The sequence below is a fragment of the Nomascus leucogenys genome, chromosome 3 (assembly GCF_006542625.1).
Source record: "Nomascus leucogenys isolate Asia chromosome 3, Asia_NLE_v1, whole genome shotgun sequence".
Taxonomy (NCBI): domain Eukaryota; kingdom Metazoa; phylum Chordata; class Mammalia; order Primates; family Hylobatidae; genus Nomascus; species Nomascus leucogenys.
In genome coordinates this window covers 132,664,177-132,682,694 of record NC_044383.1, presented here as the reverse complement: position 1 = coordinate 132,682,694, position 18,518 = coordinate 132,664,177, and the positions used below count along the sequence as shown (strand labels likewise).

Genomic DNA, 18,518 nt, shown 5'->3' with positions numbered 1-18,518 from the left:
GTAATGTGGAGTGGCTATGAGTACAGATGAAGCTTTGCTTGTTCGCCCGCCGCTCACCTCCTGCTGTGTGGTCTGGTTCCTAACAGGCCACAGATTGGTACTGGTCCATGGACCAGGGTTGGGGACCATGGCTTTAAAATCTAAATCAACCACTAAAGCTAAAACTGAAAACTTAGTTAACATCTGATAGCAGGGAAAATATCTTCATCTTGGATGACTAATACTAGCCATGATAGCTTTTCTCCCATTTAATGATTATTGTCTATTTTGTTAGTGTTAAATTTTTGTTTGAGATTGTGATAGCTTTTTAAAATCTTGTTCAAGTTAACATCTTGTTAGATTAAAAAATTATTTTAATGGTCATTATTTAATTAGTACACATCTAAATCAGGTACCAATAAATAATAATAAAATAAAACTAACAGGGAAATATGAATTGTAACTTTTAAAAAATGAGCTATAATTCATATCAAGTATATATATTTAACATACCAAATTAACGTGAAAATGGTTTTGATTAGAGAATCAGGTTTTTAGGGAAGGTAACACCATCAATTACTTTCACTTATCCATATACAAGTAGCATCTTGAAAAGTTAATAAAAAAATGTTAGAGAAAAATTTACCTAAAACTACCTTAAAGGCTTGAATTGACTCTGCAGATCATCAATTATAAACATAGTTTCTTCTGGCTTGACTGACTGTGATGGAACGCTTCTAAAATGCCCCTATACTTCAGTGATTACCAAAGTTGATAAGCTATACATTAATAAGTATTAGGTACCTAAAGTTTGAAGTATTAGTCTTGATAGCCTCCTGCTGACAAGTGAAGAGTAGAAATTAAGTTTGTAAAAGATAACAAATATTAAGGCAGAGGTCTCTACAATGGCATTTTCACACTTCTACTGCCTATACCTGTACCTGGGGCAGGATAAATCTTCAGACATTCTAATCTATTCAACACATTCAATGCTCAAGGGTCTGGGCCACTCATTTCTAGTTCTCAGAAATAAACAGGTCTGGTAAGTTACTCTGTGATCAGAACTTGTTAACCTTTTTGGTTGGAAGGGCTCATGTTTATTCTGCTATCCTAAATTCAGGATTTTAAGGTGTTTTATAACAGTGTAATCGAGTAGCTTAGCTTCAAAATGCATTTTGAGACTTTTTGTTCCTTTCTTGCTGTTAGCCATAAAATATACTGTAAAACTTAGTTTCCCTCCTTTCCCACCAGGCATCTCAATGCAGTGCTCACTTATCTAATTATGTGTTTGCTTAAAAATCCCAGGGGCTACTTTTGAAATCAACCAGGCATTGAGACCCAGCTGCAGAATTCTCCTGCTTAAGTGGAGTTATGAACGATTAGTCTACCATTATCAGGCCAAAGTCAAGATGCTATCAATGATATCAACCAGAGCTGCGGATGGGCAAATATTCAAGATAGCCATTGGAGGAGATTTGCAGACCTGCATCCTCCTGAACCACTGGTACCTGTTTTGCCTACCACGTTTTCCTTCTTAAACTCCCTCAATTAGCCCCCAAAGCAAAAATTGTCTTTTAAGGTCATAAGCCTGGCCATTCCCCAACTTCTAGCATTTGAATAAAGTTACTTTCCTTTCACCACATCTTGTTTCTCATGTTCTGGTCTCTGGGCAGTGAGCGGCCAAATTTGAGTCACTTATGAATTTGGTGCCCTTTGTGAGAAACTGTGTTTCAAGTGACTCAGCCTGTATGCCTGGTTTCCAATGAGTGGAGCAATTGCCTGCAGCAGTGTGCCAGGGATTATTTGTTAATGCTACCAGGCAGGGCAGGGGCCACTTGCAAATGCCAGCAGCTCATGGCTAGTTGTCCCCATACCTGGGACCAGCAGCTACCAAGATTGCCTTTGTCTCAGGGAATTTCCCTTCCCTCCCTTTCATGGCATCAGCTCTTGCTATCATTCTCTGTCGGTGTGAGGAAGGCAACATCTGGGAAGTCAACCGGCTGCAAGAACTGGCTAAGTCAACTGGAATGCACCTGAAAATCCTCTGTTGCTGCCATCTGGTTTCTCTAGCTGTCTAGACCTAGTATAGGTCATCTGTGCTGCTGTGTTGGCCTCTGTGACATCTGGACTTAATGCAGGACAATTAAACTGTGGTGCTGTCAGCATTTGAGACAAGGTCTCAGGACGTTTCTCCAGTAACCCCTTTCAGGGATTAGTTTGGAGCGCTCCGTCTGTGTCAGATCCATTCGCGTTTGTGTCTGTTTAGTCTTGCCCCTACCTCTGAGGGTGCTTTGAAATGGTCTCAATTGCACCAGCCAAGACCAGGTCCATCTGATTGTCAGAATGCAGCAAAACAGGCTTCTCCTCTCCTCACTAGGAGAGAAACTATTTCCAAAATCCTCGCCCCTGATTTTTTTTTTTTTTTTTTTGGTGGGAGGGACTCAGGAGTATTTATTGTATCTGTGTCAAGCTTTGTGCAGGAAAAAAAAAAAGTGAATTATTTTCTAGTCTACCTGGGACTCCAGCTGGTTACATATCGTGGCTTGTTTGTGTGAAAATTTTAAAACTGATGGGCAAATTACAATAAAAAATATCAGAGCTCAAATACTTAACCTGCAACTATAGAGTTAAGGAGAGTCTTCTAAAGCTCTCTATTTCTCTTTTCTTTTCTGCCTGTTTTGAATCTGCTGTTATTAAGCTACTGGTGTGGAGATAAAACTTATGATTTCAAGGTTATTCGGACATTTTATTTTTCTTATACAGTTCATCCAGTTTCGGCTAAAATGTAAACATTGGAAACTCATTTAAAACCGAAGACAAAAGGATAAAACATGTTTTTAAAAATGAAAACGGCTTTACCCAAAATTTTGGTCCACAGCTATTATAGGATTATCTATCGGGGCAAACAAAGTTCAGCCACGTGGACAGGTCCCAACCTTCTCAAAAATAACATGGATCCAGCCATCTTTTATAGGGTAGTGAGTTTTTGATGCTGTCTCGTGGCTAGAGTTCTTAGATAAAAATTATTGGATCTTTGTGTGTGTGTATATATATAATACATATACATGTTTAGATATGTTTATGTATATGTGCATGTATTATGCTGTTTGTTGTGTCCAACATACTACCAAACTGGCTTATGAGTAAATGAGTATTCATAAAATAAGTCCAAATTCTTTTCAAGTTCATATGAATCTTTGGTAAATAAAACTTGTTTTAAAATTATTAGTACAATAAAGCCAGGCATGGTGGCTCACACCTGTAATTCCAACACTATGGGAGGCGAAGGTGGGCAGATTGCTTGAACCTAGGAACTAAGAGACCAGCCTGGAAAACATGGCAAAATTCTGTCTCTACAAAAAATAGAAAAATTAGCTGGGCATGGTGGTGTCTGTCTATGGTCCCAGCAACTTGGGAGGCTAAGGTGGAAGGACCACCTGAGCCCAGGAGACTGAGGCTGCCATGAGCTGTGATCATGCCACTGCACTCCAGCCTGGGCAACAGTGAGACCCCGTCTCAAAAAAAAATTAGTAAAATAAAAATAAAAATGTCTTCAGAATCATCAGCATACATTTTTGTCTAGATAAGTCTTATGTTTGCCTTTGCTAGTTATTTTAAGGTGTCAGAGTTTGACACAAATATTGTGAGACTATCAACCCAGCCAAAAACAAAACAATCTTTGTGTGACTTTTTTTTTAAACAAATAAGACTAACTTAATATTGTTGTTTCAATAAAAATGGCTAAATCTTCTGAGTTATCAGCAAAATGCCCATGTATTTCACTTAAGATTCTTATTTAGGTGAATACCCAATGTTCACAGACTTGATAAATGGTTAGCAAAAAAAAAAAACAAAACAAAACACAAAAAACAAAAAACAAAACAAAACAAAACAAAAAAACTTTAAATAATGACTACCTTTGTTTAATACCTCAGTTTTCAAAAGTAATCTATTATACACTGTTAAAAATAAAAAATTGAGTACATAAAAATGAGATAAATGCTTATAGGAAGACTTTTTGTGTAATTTAAAATCTTAAAATTATTTTGGATGCTCGTTGGATATCTGGGTCATTTCCAACTAAAAATGGGTTTAATATAAAAATATGTGTTTCTAAAATTTGTAAAATGGTTTCATTTATAAAATGCTAACATCTGATAAACAGTTAAGGATTTCTTGCTGCTTAGGTTTTCATGAAAATTTAACATTACTAAAAATATAAATTTTAGTTAATATATAATTCTATAAATTGTGTTCTTATTTAAAATAATTTTATATAATTTAGGGGTTATTTAAAAGTTTTTTATTTAAAAGGTGGCTTATATGGTTTGGCTCTGTGTCCCCACCCAAATCTAATGTTGAATTGTAATTCCAAATGTTGGGGGAGGAGTCCATTGGAAGGTGACTGGATCATGGGGGCAGATTTCTTCCTTGCTATTCTCATGATCGTGAGTGAGTTCTCATGAGATTTGATGGTATAAAAGTATATGCACTTCTCCCTTTACTCTCCCTCTCTCCTGTCACCATGTGAAGAAGTGCTTGCTTCCCCTTTACCTTCTGCCATGATTGTAAGTTTCCTGAGGCCTCCCCAGCCATGCCTCCTGTACAGCCTGTGGAACTGTGAGTCAATTAAACTGCTTTTCTCCATAAATGACTCAGTCTCAGGTATGTCTTTATAGTAGTGTGAGAATGGACTAATACAGTGACTGAACACAGTGGCCAATGTTTGTAATCCTAGCACTTTGGGAGACCAAGGCAGGAGGATCACTTGAGTGCACGAGTTCAAGACCAGCCTGGGCAACATAGTGAGATCCTATCTCTAAAAATAAAATAAAGTAAAAAAAAGTAAATAAAAGAGAGATTTATATAAATATGAAAGTATATTTTTGGTTAAAAAAGGTTATAAAAATAATAATTTTGTGTAAAAAACTTAGATGGTAAATGTTTGGCCTAAAATAAAATGACTTATTATTTAAAACAGAAGACCACATAAAACAAGAAAGTCCAAACATGTCATATATGGTCTGTGTAAGTTGTGACAATGTTCATAAACGGAAATTTATTTTTAAAAACTTTGTATGTGATAAAGTTGACTATATATATTTTTAAATTATTTTCTAGAGTCTTTCTAAAATTGGACCGTATGTTAAAGAAAGGTTTTCTTAAGGTACTTATTTTCTTTCAATAAAATTACTATAAGTTTTTATTTAAATTCTATTATTTGTTTCTTTTAAAAACTTATCAGAATCATATTCAAAAATTCAACTTTGTTGTGTTTTGCTGCTTTCAACTCTTTCTCCCCTTCAGAAAGACTAAGATGTTAACTTTCTCCTTCAGCTTTTTCACTGGATCCTGTAATTTTTTCATCTGGTTCTAGTTGTTGTTGTGGCCTGATGCTAAAATGTTTTATCTTAAAAATAAAATGAAAGTAATAAAGTATAAAATAAAGGCAATGTTTTCCCACACTATAACTTGATTCTCTGCTCTTGGCTTTTTAAATATGTCTAAATTTTTCAATGAAATCAGAAAACCTCTCATGCAGTTACTAAAAAGTATGTATTCCCCTACTATACTCATAACCTTGAACATACTCTTCCTGTGTCAGATTCAATTCAGGTATTTTTTTTCATCACTTTTGACTTCTAGGTTATCTAAATGGGCTTTCTGTAAGGAAAATCAATCACACTAAAAAAGATTTCTCTTTGCTTTTTTGGGTAACCAGCTTTAAAATAAACAAGATTTTATATTTTATCAAGATAATTCCTATATTATTATTATTAGGTTTTTGATTGCTTAAAACCCTGAGACTAAAAAGAGTTAAGGTTTTTACATCCATGTAACCTTATATATTGTCTTTAAAGTCTTTTAACTATCAGACCCAGGAATCTGTTTTTTTTGTTTGTTGTTTTTTTTTTTGAGACAGGGTCTCACTCTGTCACCCAGGCTGGAGTGCAGTGGTGCAATCTTGACTCACTGAAAATTCTACCTCCCAGGTTCAAGTGATTCACATGCCTCAGCCTCCTGGGTAGCTGGGATTACAGGCATGCATTACCATGCCTGAATAATTTTTGTATTTTTAGTGGAGATAGAATTTTGCCATGTTGGCCAGGCTGGTCTCAAACTCCTGGCCTTAAATGATCCACCTGCCTCAGCCTCTCAAAGTGCTGTACAGGCATGAGCCACCATAGCCAGCCTGTGATTCCATTTTGATCAAATATTTTGAGCCCTTTAACATCTTTGACAAATGTCATCAGAAGTTAAATTCTTATAAATTCAGCCTCTGATTTGTTGCTGAAACTTATCAGAATTATAAAAATTAATCACTACAAGGTTGTAAAATATTTTTTACAACTTCCAGTCAGGTCATGGACTCTAGTATCACTACCTTCACCCCACTGAAAGGTTTCTTATCAGATGCTATTAACTAATCCTTCTACTGTTAAGTTACAGAGTCTTGACTCCTGGGCACACAGATGCCTAAACAGCTGATAGCTCAACACATAAAACTTACAGACAGATCAGTTTTGTAACCTTGCTTTTTGACTTTAGTTTTGGGCTCTTATATTACTTAAGAGGGCTTTACTATTTAATAACCACCTGCCTACCTCTATTCCTATCTTGCCTAAAGTGGTTAATTGGCTGTAAGTCTTTTGACTCTAAGTCCCTTGGCTATAGGGGTGTTACCAAGGAACATGATGGCCTGGCACAGGTAGCCACACCAGCCTGACGTTAATATGAGCCAAAATAAAACCTTGACCATTGATACTGCCTCTGGCATATCTTGCCCAAAAAGGAAAGGGGGAATATATACTAAAAAGTAACATCCTAAGGCCACCCCAAATTACCGGGCAGACCCACCTCCTTGACCAAGGGAACCTCAGGGAAAAAACTTTTCTACTTATCCAAATTTACAACATCATCATCTTGTGGAATTCATACCCTTTATTTGTATGAGATGTAAACCATGTACTTATATTGAGCAGAGACTGAATATTGTAGTAACACATTAATATTAAGTACATTCTATTAATGTCACCAAATTCATATTCTTCATGTCAATGTTATCTAATACTATAAGTAACTTAAAAGCATGGCTCATATATATTCTATTCATTTTATTTCAAATATCTTATAAGTAGGCATTCAAAAAATACTCTGGCAGATAGGATATTATTTTTGTATCTTATTTAATCTTTGAATTTAGATTCATCTGATTTACTCAACTAGTAAGAGTACTTGAAAAATATGGTGGATATATTATATTTTCTTGAATTAGTAGCAGTTCTAATGAGGGTAAAACTTTTAGGAATAAAGTACATTTCATATAGATACATAGCTTTAATGGATTCCACAAATGTACAGAACAATCAGCTTTATTACAACAATTTGACTACTTCTAAATAATTTAGCCCACTGGTTTCCTATGCATTAGGTGAAAATAATAGCAGATTCAAGGAAGAAAAAATGCATTAGTCGTAATTAAACCCTTGGAAAATCTAAATGTATTCAAACTAACATATAGCTGTTATGAAGATAGACCAGTGTGTCTAAAGATTTAATTTCTATAAGTGCTATTTAAAAATGAAAGTCTATTGAGTGATATTCCAGTCAATATGATTCACGTAGTTGGGCATGAGATCCAGAAATAAAAGTGTTCTCTGGAAAATGCTTCAAGAATCCCTGAAATGGAGTATCTATGTGCAAAACTCTTGGGCTGGAAAATTAATGCTAATAAACGCCAGAGAAAACAGACTTCCATGCTATGAATGTTCATGCAAAGAAGCAGAAAGAAGTGTGTCAATTAGAAATTAAGGAATAACTTCATACAACATTTTAAGTTATAAGTTAACATTTTGGAGGGAAGAAGAAAAATCAAGGTTCTAAACAAAAATTCAATAATCTCTTAGACACCAGTACAAGAAACATTAAACTATATTAATAAACATTTAGTTTTGATTAGTTGCCAAAAAGCAATTACTTTTTTACTGAATACCAAAAGAGAAAATTACCCTAAATCATTACAAAAAATGCAAATTTTTATCAGTAGGATAATACATCCACATAGTAAGTATTTTATTTAATAGAAAAAACTTTCTTACCCGACTAAATAAAATATCTTGTGGACGTTTCCAGGAATAAATTTTCAAGGATGGTGGTAACTCAATCTTTCCTTCAGGGTCCTCAAAAAAATGCTATATAAAAATAAATTGAGTTTTTTCTCCATATTCTTTTATTAAAATAAAAAAAACAATTTTAATAAAAAAGAAATAAGTGCATAGATTTGGTCAATCAATAAGCCTTTACAAAGCAGTCTGTGTCCTTGTTGTAAGAGCTAATTCATGGAGTATTTAAAGAATACTGAATTTAACAATACTGTATATAATTAACATATACTCATTGATTACATGTAATATGCTCATTGATTGTTGAGTAACGTTTTGATTGTATAGGAGGTAGCCTAAACAAGCATGAGATGCTGTGGAAAGTATATTAGATATGGCAGGAAAGCAATTTATGATGGGCCGGATATGGCCACATTCTCCATTGAAAAAAATTTTTTTTACCTGAATGGAGAAGATTTAAAAATATTTATTTAATTTTCAACTGTTAGAATCATAAACAAGATTATATGTAAATAAAACTTGGATGTTTGACCTGATTTTCATTTATTTATTTTTAAAATTAATTTCTTTCCTTTAAGATAATTATAGATTCATATACAACTGTATGAAATAATACAATAGGTTCTTATATGCCATTTACCGAATTTCTCCAATTGTACCATCTTGTGAAACTGTAATACAGTATCACAACCAGGATCTTGGCATTGACAGTCAAGATAGAGAACAGTTTTATTACCACAAGTACCATTCCTATGCTTTTTCATAGCCATACCTATGCTTCCACTCCCCATCCCATACTCCATCCCTGACACCTGGCAACAACTTCTCTGATCTCTATTTCTATAATTTTGTCATTCTGTACTGAATGTCTATATAACATTCAGTAATGTTATATAGATGAAATCCCACCATTTGTAGTATAATTGTAAGGAAGTATGAAATCTTTTGGATTGGCTTTTCTTCTGCCAGTATAATTCTCTGGAGATTTATCCAAGTTGTTTCAGGTATCAATAGTTTGTTCTTGTTTATTGCTGTGTAGTATTTCATGTAAAGACATTTGTTTGTTCATCAATTGTTTATTGAAGAACATCTGGGATGTTTCCAGGGTTGGGCTATTACCAATAAAGCTGCTGTGAACATCTGTACAACATAAGTTTCCATTTATCTGGGATAAATGCCCAAGAATGCAATTAATTCATTAATTTTTGAACTCTTATTATGGGTCAATTAGTGAGCTCTGGAGAAAGAATAATATCCAAATGTGTTCTCTCAAATGCTAGCAATCTAGTAAGTTAGAAATGCTTCAGGTAAGTACTATGTAAGAGTTCTAAGAATTTAAAAGGTCCTTACAAAAAAAAACATTAAAATTGTCAGGGTATAAATGAAATGCCTGAGGAATATAAACATCTGCATAGGAAAAAGAGCGACTAAGTTTCACCTGAGTTAATAAGGACAGGAAGACATAAGTACTGTTTTGTGATTTTCATAGTAATCACGTTTTTACCCTAAGGCTGGTGTGGCCTGAGAAACAGGTTTTATTTGAGGGCATTGTGTATAGTTTGAACATTATAAGTATATATGTTTATCTGGAAGATGTAGTTTACTGTCACCTTTAAGATACTGGAATAATTTGAATGAAGACAAAGTGTACGCCAACATCCAGTCAAGATTCTCAAAAAGCGAGTCATCGAAAAATTGATTGAATTTCCAGGAACTTCTGGGGTTTCCTCACATCATTTTCCCCTCCTTTATTGCAAATATTTAGTTGTTTTAAAGTCCTATATCTAACAATGCCAAAATCTAAGATGTTCATGGATCAATTTCTATTGGTTTTCAGTCGCTTGATTCTGTTTCTTTTCATGTCTGGTAATTTAAAAAAAAACCCTTTAATTTTATAATTGAGGGTGCATGAGAAGGTTTGTTATACAGGTAAACTCATGTCACAGGGGTTTGTAGTACAGATTATTTCATCACCCAGGTATTAAGCCCAGTACCCAATAGTTATCTTTACTGCTCCTCTCTTTCTTCCTAGCCTTCCTAATCAAGTAGATCCCAGTGTCTGTTGTTTCCTTCTTTGTGTTCATAAGTTCTTATGATTTAGCTCCCACTTAGAAGTGAGAACGTGTGGTATTTGGTTTTTTGTTCCTGCATTAGTTTGCTAAAGATAATAGCCTCCAGCTCCATCCATGTTCCCGCAAAAGACATGATCTTGTTCTTTTTTATGGTTTCATAGTATATACCTACCACATGGTATATATGTATCCATGGTGTATATGTACCACATTTTCTTTATTCATTCTGTCATTGATGGGTATTCAGGTTGCTTCCATGTTTTTGCTATTGTGAATAGTGCTGCAATGAACACTCACATGCATGAGTCTCTGGTAGAATGATTTATGTTCCCCTGGGTATATAGCCAGTAATAGGATTGCTGGGTCAAATAGTGGTTCTAGTTATACCTCTTTGAGGAACTGACATAGTGCTTTCCACAATGGTTGAACTAATTTACACTCCCACCAACAGTGTATAAGCATTCCTTTTTCTCTGCAACCTCACCAGCATCTGTTCTTTTTTGGCTTTTTAATAATACCCATTCTGATAGGTGTGAAATGGTATTTCTAATAATAAGTAATATTGAGCTTTTTTCATGTGCTTGTTGGCTGCACGTATGAATTCTTTTGAGAAGTTCATGTCTATTCATGTCATTTGCCCACTTTTAAATGTGGTTGTTTGTTTTTCTCTTGTAAATGTGTTTAAGTTCCTTATAAATACTGGATATTAGACCTTGGTCAGATGTACAGTTTGCAAATAGTTTCTCCCATTCTGTGATTTGTCTGTTTACTCTGTTGATAGTTTCTTTTGCTGTGCAGAAACTCTTAAGTTTAATTAGATCCACTTGTCAATTTTTGCTTTTGTTGTAATTGCTTTTGGTGGCTTCGTCATGAAATCTTTGCCCATTTCTATGTCCAGGATGGTATTGCCTAGGTTGTTTTTCAGGGTTTTTATAGTTTTGGGTTTTACATTTAAGTCTTTATTCCATCTTGAGTTGATTTTTGTGTATGGTGTAAGAACAGGGTCTAGCTTCAATCTTCTGCATATGGCTAGTCAGCTATCTTAGCACCATTTATTGAATGGGGAGTCTTTTCCTCATTGCTTGTTTTTGTCAGTTTTGTCAAAGATCAGATGGCCATAGATGTGTGGCCTTACTTATGGGCTCTCTACTCTGCCTCATTCGTCTATGTGCCTGTTTTCGTATCAGTACCATGCTGCTTTGGTTACTATAGCCTTGTATAATAGTATAGTTTGACGTCAGGTCGCGCGATTCCTCCAGCTTTTTTTTTTTTTTTTTTCCCGTAGGATTGCCTTGGCTATTCAGGTTCTTTTTTGGCTCCACATGAACTTTAAAATAGTTTTTTCTAGTTCTGTGAAGAATGTCATTGGTAGTTTGATAAGAATAGCATTGAATCTGTAAATTGCTTTGGGCAGTATAGCCTTTTCAATGATACTGATTCTTACTATCTATGAGCATGGAATGTTTTCCCGGGTGAGCAGTTTTGTAGTTCTCCTTGTATAGATGTTTCACCTCCCTGGTTAGCTGAATTCCTAGGTATTTTCTTCCTTTTGTGGCAATTGTGAATGGATTGCCTTTCTGATTTGGCTCTCATTTTGGCTATTGTTGGTGTATAGGAATACTAGTGGTTTTTATACATTGAATTTGTATCCTGCAACTTTGCTGAAGTTGTTTATCAGCTGCAGGAGCTTTTTGGACAAGGCTATGGGGTTTTCTAGATATAGAATTATGTCGTCTTCACACAGAGATAGTTTGACTTCTTCTCTTCCTATTTGGATGTGATTTATTTCTTTCTCTAGCCTGATTGCTCTGGCTAGGACTTCCAATACTATGTTAAATAGAAGTGGTGAGAGAGGGCATCCTTGTCTTATGGTGGTTTTCAAAGGAGAATGCTTCTGGCTTTTGCCCATTCAATAATGTTGGCTGTGAGTTTATCATAGATGGTTCTTATTATTTTGAGGTATGATCCTTCAATACCTAGTTTATTAAGAGGTTTTTACATGAAGCAGTGTCAAATTTTATCAAAAGCCTTTTCTGCATTTATATAGATATCCACGTGGTTTTTGTCTTTAGTTTTATGTGATGAATCACATTTATTGATTTGCATATGTTGAGCCAATCTTGCATGCTGGGGATGAAGCCTACTTGATCATGTTGGATTAGCTTTTTGATGTGCTACTGGATTCGATTTGCAAGTATCTTGTTGAGGAATTTTGCATTGATGTTCATCAAGAATATTGGGCTGAAGTTTTCATTTTTTGTTGTGTCTCTGCCAGGTTTTGTTATCAAGATGTTGCTGGCTTCATAGAATCACTTGGGGAGGAGTCCCTCCTTCTCAATTTTTTAGAAGAGTTTCAGTAGAAATGGTACCAGCTAGTCTTTCTACATCTGGTAGAATTCAGCTGTTAATCCATCAGGTCCCGGGCTTTTGTTTGGTTGGTAGGCCCTTTATTACTGATTCCATTTCAGAGCTTGTTATTGGTCTGTTCAGGAAAACAGTTTCTTCCTGGCTCAGTCTTAGGAGGGTGTATGTGTCCAGGAATTTATCCATCTCTTCTAGGTTTTGTAGTGTGCATAGAGGAGTTTGTAGTAGTTTCTGATAGCTGTTTTTATTTCTGTGGGGTCAGTAGTAACATTCCCTTCGTCATTTCTAATTGTGTTTATTTGGATCTTCTTTCTTTTCTTCATTATTAGTCTAGCTAGTGGCCTATTTTATTAATTTTTTCAAAAAAACAACTCCTGGATTTGTTGATCTTTGAAATTGTTTTTCATGTGTCAATTTCCTTCAGTTCAGCTCTAATTTTCATTATTTCTTGTCTTCTGCTAGCATTGGGATTAATCTGTTCTAGCTTCTCTAATTATTTCAATTGTGAAGTTAGATTTTTAATTAAAAATATGTACCTCTTCACGAATTTGTGTGCCATGCTTGTGCAGGAGGCATGCTTGTGCAGGGGCCATGCTAATCTTTTCTGTATCATTCCAATTTTAGTATATGCACTGCTGAAGTGAGCACTGTATACTGATTTTGCATCCTGAAAGTTTGCTGCAGTTGTTTACCATCTGAAAAAGCTTTTGGTCTGAGACTATGGGGTTTTCTAGATATAAAATCATGTCATCTGCAAACAGGGATAGTTTGACTTCCTCTCTTCCTATTTGGGTGCCCTTTATTCCTTTTTCTTACCCGATTTCTCTGGATGACTTCCAATACTGTGTTGAATAAGAGCGGTGAGAGAGGGCATCTTTGTCATGTGCCAGTTTTCAAGAGGAATGCTTCCAGTTCTTGCCATTCAGTATAATGTTCACTGTGGGTTTTTCATAGATGGCTCTTTTTATTTTGAGGTATGTTCCTTCATACCTAGTTTGTTGAGAGTTTTTAACCATTTCCCATTTGCACCCAAGAATACTCACCAGCAGTGCTTGCAGTTGCAGTGTTTATCCCAAGATAAAACACGTTTGGTATAAGAAATTCTTTCGCCACCTCTAAATATCAAAGCACTGAATTCCTACATCCTGTTCAAGAAGGACAATCCTGAGCACATGATTAGCCATTTAAACCTCAGATTCCTGTTGATTAAAAAAATGCTGGAAAAGCATCACAAGCCAGGGCAGCAACATCTTCAAGGTCACCCTGTTCTGGTGATGCCACACCTCTTCACCTGTCTGGAAATCATTTTGCCCAAAAGCCTATTACCAATATCAGGGAAATGAAATGAAATCCAAGTAGTCACTGCTAAGTTTGAGGCTTGCACAACAGCAAGGATGGCAAGACCATCTGGAGAGAAATGCATTTTTTTTTTTTTTTTTTTTGCAGAAGGTGATGCTCCACTTTGTGTTGTGCTGTGCTTTGAAATTTATCACATGATGAAAATTATTAAACTGATCATCATATACATTTCTGTTACATTAAGATTAGAGACAAGTTCTGTTGTTCTGTTTAGAAATAACTCTAAGAACAGCTTTTTAAAATTATACTTTAAGTTTTAGGGTACATGTGCACAACGTGCAGGTTAGTTACATATGTATACATGTGTCTTGTTGGTGTGCTGCACCCAGTAACTCAGCATTTAACATTAAGTATATCTCCAAACGCTATCCCTCTCCCTCCCCCTTCCCCCCACCCCACAACAGGCCCCGGTATGTGATGTTCCCCTTCCTGTGTCCATGTGTTCTCATTGTTCAATTCCCACCTATGAGTGAGAACACGTGGTGTTTGCTTTTTTGTCCTTGCGACAGTTTGCTGAGAATGATGGTTTCCAGCTTCATCCATGTCCCTACAAAGGACGTGAACTCATCGTTTTTTATGGCTGCATAGTATTCCATGGGGGTATCTGTGCCACATTTTCTTAATCCAGTCTATCATTGTTGGACATTTGGGTTGGTTCCAAGTCTTTGCTGTAAGAACAGCTTTTTATGTTTTATTTTCACATTGAAAATCAGTCAGATTTGCATCAGCCTCAAAGAGTATGTTTATGTAAAATTAAATGAATGCTGGAAGTGAGCTGCACTTTTTTGCAAATGGGAAAAAGGTTAACATCAAGGGGTATTGAATTTTATCAAAAGTTGTTTCTGCATCTATTGAGATAATCAGGTGGTTTTTGTCTTTAGTTGTGTTTATGTGATAAATCACATTTATTGTGAATCAACCTTGCATCCTGGGAGTGAAGCCTACTTGATCATGGTGGATTAGCTTTTTGATGTGCTGCTGGATTTGGTTGGCAAGTATTTTGTTGAGGATTTTTGAATCGATGTTCATCAATGATAGTGGCCTGAAGTTTTTTTTTGTTGTTGTGACTCTGTCATGCTTGTTATCAGGATGATGATGTTCTCATGGAATGAGTTGGGGAGGAGTGTCTCCTCAATTTTTTGGAATAGTTTCAGTAAGAATGGTAGAAGCTTGTCTTTGTACATCTGGTAGAATTCACATGCTTAATAATTTTTAATGAATAATACACACTGAGTATAAAAATTAATATGGGCTCTAGATAATGATGTGTTATTCCAGAGAGGAGAATTTATTTCCTTTTGGCAGGCAGAGTACAAGATGTACCTGACTCAGTCAACACTGGGTTTCAGGATTTGGTAGGGCTGGTGTAACTTTGGTTTTCCCTTACTTTATACAGAATGCTGTAACTGGTCTGGTGCACTGTCTAAAAAAGCTGGAGTGTTTATTGGGGTCCCTTTAGCTTGATGTTCCTAAATTTCTCTCCAAAGTACCATTAAATCGTTTTTTATTTTGCCTTCAAGCTGCTGCTGTTTACTCATTTGCTCCATAGCTTATCCTTCATACATAGTTTAGGAGTTGAGTATATATCTTAAAATAAAATTATATGCAAAATTTTGAGATTGTTTCTCTGCCATTAGCCCTGGGGTTTTGGTTCGAGTTTGGATTGCTTTAGCAGCCCTAGGCAATATCCTTTGTCTCTCCAGCTCAAGAAACTGATACAGGTCCCAGGACACTACTTTGTGCTTGATCCCTAATCTTCATGCCTTGAATTAATAAATGTACTTGAGAGAGGAAAAAATAAATAAACAAAGAACAAGGTGAATGTGGAACTGATCTTGTTGTGGTTCCCTTTCCCCAGGATTTGGGCCTCCCTCATTAAGAAGTTAAGGGTAATCTTTCCACATTATTTTTCTCATCTGTGTCCCTTATAATAACCTTACAGTACTGCATAATATATTCACAATTTGATTCACCCATCACATCCTTTAGTTCTCATCATTTAGCTAAAGAAGTGAGACCTTTCTCTGAACTTAGAGGGAAGGGTGAATTCATCTGAGGCTGATTTCCTGATGACTAGCCTCATATCTAGGGAAGCGGCCTTCTGCAAAACTCCCAGGATACTTGTTATAGTTGGATGCTTAAGGAAATTAATCTTAATAAAATATGGATGCTGCAAATCAGGGCTAAGAGCTACCATGCAACCATTTCATGCAGATGCAATCACAAGGCTTGGACACTGTCCACCACTCACTCCAGTGAAGAAGCTACTACTTCAAGAGCCATGGATGAGATTGTGACAGACTGGAAGTGGAAAGTAAGGTTCTATCCTAGGTTTTACCACACCCACACACACCCATGCCCACACACACCCACACACACACTCTCTCTCTCTTTCTCTCTCTCCATAAGTTTTGAATCACTGAAAAAAATACATAGAATATGCCAATTTTCATTTGAACCCAGAGAATTCAAAGCCCTCTGCATCTAGAAGTTCCATAATCATTTTAGATGTGGTGCAAAGAATTTGCTCCCTTACCTGTTGCTAATTTGGAAATTGTTTAGGTGCTAACAGAGTCAGCAATACCTTTCTTGAGTACCTTTTGTTAACAAATTGACCAATATGAATCATGCAATTTGTGATACAATATTTTGTGAACAAAACGTCATGCTAAGGTTTACTATTTCCGAATGCTTTATGTAAAGTTCAACTAAACCCTTCTGGCACTTATGTTTATGTCTTGAAAATTATATTGTTTTCTATAAATATTTTTAAATGAATTGTTGCACCCAATAAATAGGTCATATTTTAAATGAAAGTCAGACCCATAGCCTCAACTTCAAAGTCTTTAGAAATAAACATTTTTAAATAGGCAAAATAACATAAAGTAATATAATTGGAAAACGCAGAAATTCTACATTTTAGCGCCAATATCAGGGACATGCCATGTTTATGTGACAAAAAGTAAACGAAGAGCAGTGAGGATCTTTATTCACATATCTTGAGGAGATACGAGGAGGAATCCAGTTTTCATCTCACAGTTAACATTTCTTTTAAAAAATTATCTTTCCTATTATCTCCCGGTCACAGCTTCCGAGTCCACTGTGGATTTTCATTTTCTTAACTACTCTTTATAAATGCCTGTTTCCAAACTCTGTCCAAGGTTGACTGGCTAACCTGCCCTATCTCTTAATTTTTCCTTTATTTCATTATGATTCTTTGGTAATATCTCTTTCTTCCAATTTACCCAAATATGATTCACCAAAGATCAGGACTAAGGCTTGGAAAGACAAAGTGGGAGTGTTGGGAGGTGGGGCCGATACGCAAATAAAAAATTTCCCTTTTGAATGCAGATTATGGAGAAGAATGAATACCTATTTATGTTTACAAATCTCATTCCATTATAAAATTAAAAACCAAAATGAAACCTAGTCACATTCACATCTACTTACAAATACAGGGCTTTTTCCTGTTTTCTCCTTTTCTTTTGCACCTTTGCCTGCATCCCACTTTTCTGAATTTATGTCAGCTTCACTCCACTCTGGCCAGATTGGGAATTTCCCCTTCTTTTGTTCAATCGAACCAGATTGTACATTACTGCCAAAAGGATAGAAACTAGACAGAGACAGAGAGTGGGTGGGTTAGGTTTAATTAAAATCTCTGAGATCAAATATTGGATTAACTGCACAACATAAATTTGTCTTCTCAGCTGAGTCATACTAACTACATTTTTAATACAATCATACTTGTAGCTAGGCAGCTTCTACATATTAAGTTTCTAAAGACTAAAATAAACCCAAAGAGTTTATTTCATAAGCTAAAGTGGAGCCTTAGTCCCTACTTACTGATGTAAGAATTTTAAAAAAAGATATACAGTATTATCAAATGTCATGAACACAAACAACATATAGTTGATAAATAGCTGTATTCTCAGACTGATATATAGAATCCCATCTATATATCTATCAGTCTACATATATTTTTTCAAAAATTAAATCATTTTGCATATACTTTGTATAAACTGCTTTTTACCACTTCATCAGCACATTGTTAATATTTCTCAAGTTTTAAATATTTATCTAAATACTAATTTAGGATTGTATAAGATCCTCTTGTACAAATATACCTTATTTCATTTAACTAAGCTTCTATATTTGGAAATTTGGAGGGGGGTCGATTTTTAAAATTTTTAAATTTTTCACTTTCATAAACAAGACTATGGTGGTTGTTCTTATTGCAAAATCTTTGTGTACATTCACATTATTTTGTTACAATAGATTTTAATGAGGAGCCTTCCTATACCAAAGTGTATGCATATTTAAGGTTTGTGATAGATTTTGACTATTTTTCTACTGAAAAGTTGGGCTTGTTTCCTACTTTAAATATATGTGTATTACAATTCCCATATTGCTAAACCTTGAATGCTACTTTTTGTTCATTTTCATGATTTTTAAAGTGTAAAATGGGTATATTATTTAATGTTCAAGTTTTTAACGACTTGTGAGGCTAAAACCCTGCCTATAGAGAGTGGGTGGGATAAGCAGTTAAAAAAAAGACAGACTAAAATCTCTATACAGCTTATATCCCAGTGGTTTCTAGATACAAATTAAATATCATAATTTA

The 18,518-nt window shown here is 35.2% G+C and overlaps 1 protein-coding gene and 1 pseudogene across 2 annotated transcripts in view; both read right to left on the bottom strand.

Moving 5' to 3' along the window:
- Positions 1-18,518, bottom strand: part of ADGB (androglobin) — a 198,346-nt gene that overhangs the window by 164,169 nt on the left and 15,659 nt on the right. For both annotated transcript variants that reach the window (XM_030809809.1, XM_003255848.2), the window contains exons 2-3: positions 17,348-17,510; positions 8,079-8,171 (exon numbers count right to left, since the gene is read on the bottom strand). In XM_030809809.1, coding sequence (XP_030665669.1) covers positions 8,079-8,171; positions 17,348-17,510 — 256 coding nt within the window. The remainder of the gene's footprint in view (positions 1-8,078; positions 8,172-17,347; positions 17,511-18,518) is intronic.
- LOC115834512 lies at positions 13,063-13,186 on the bottom strand (annotated as a pseudogene).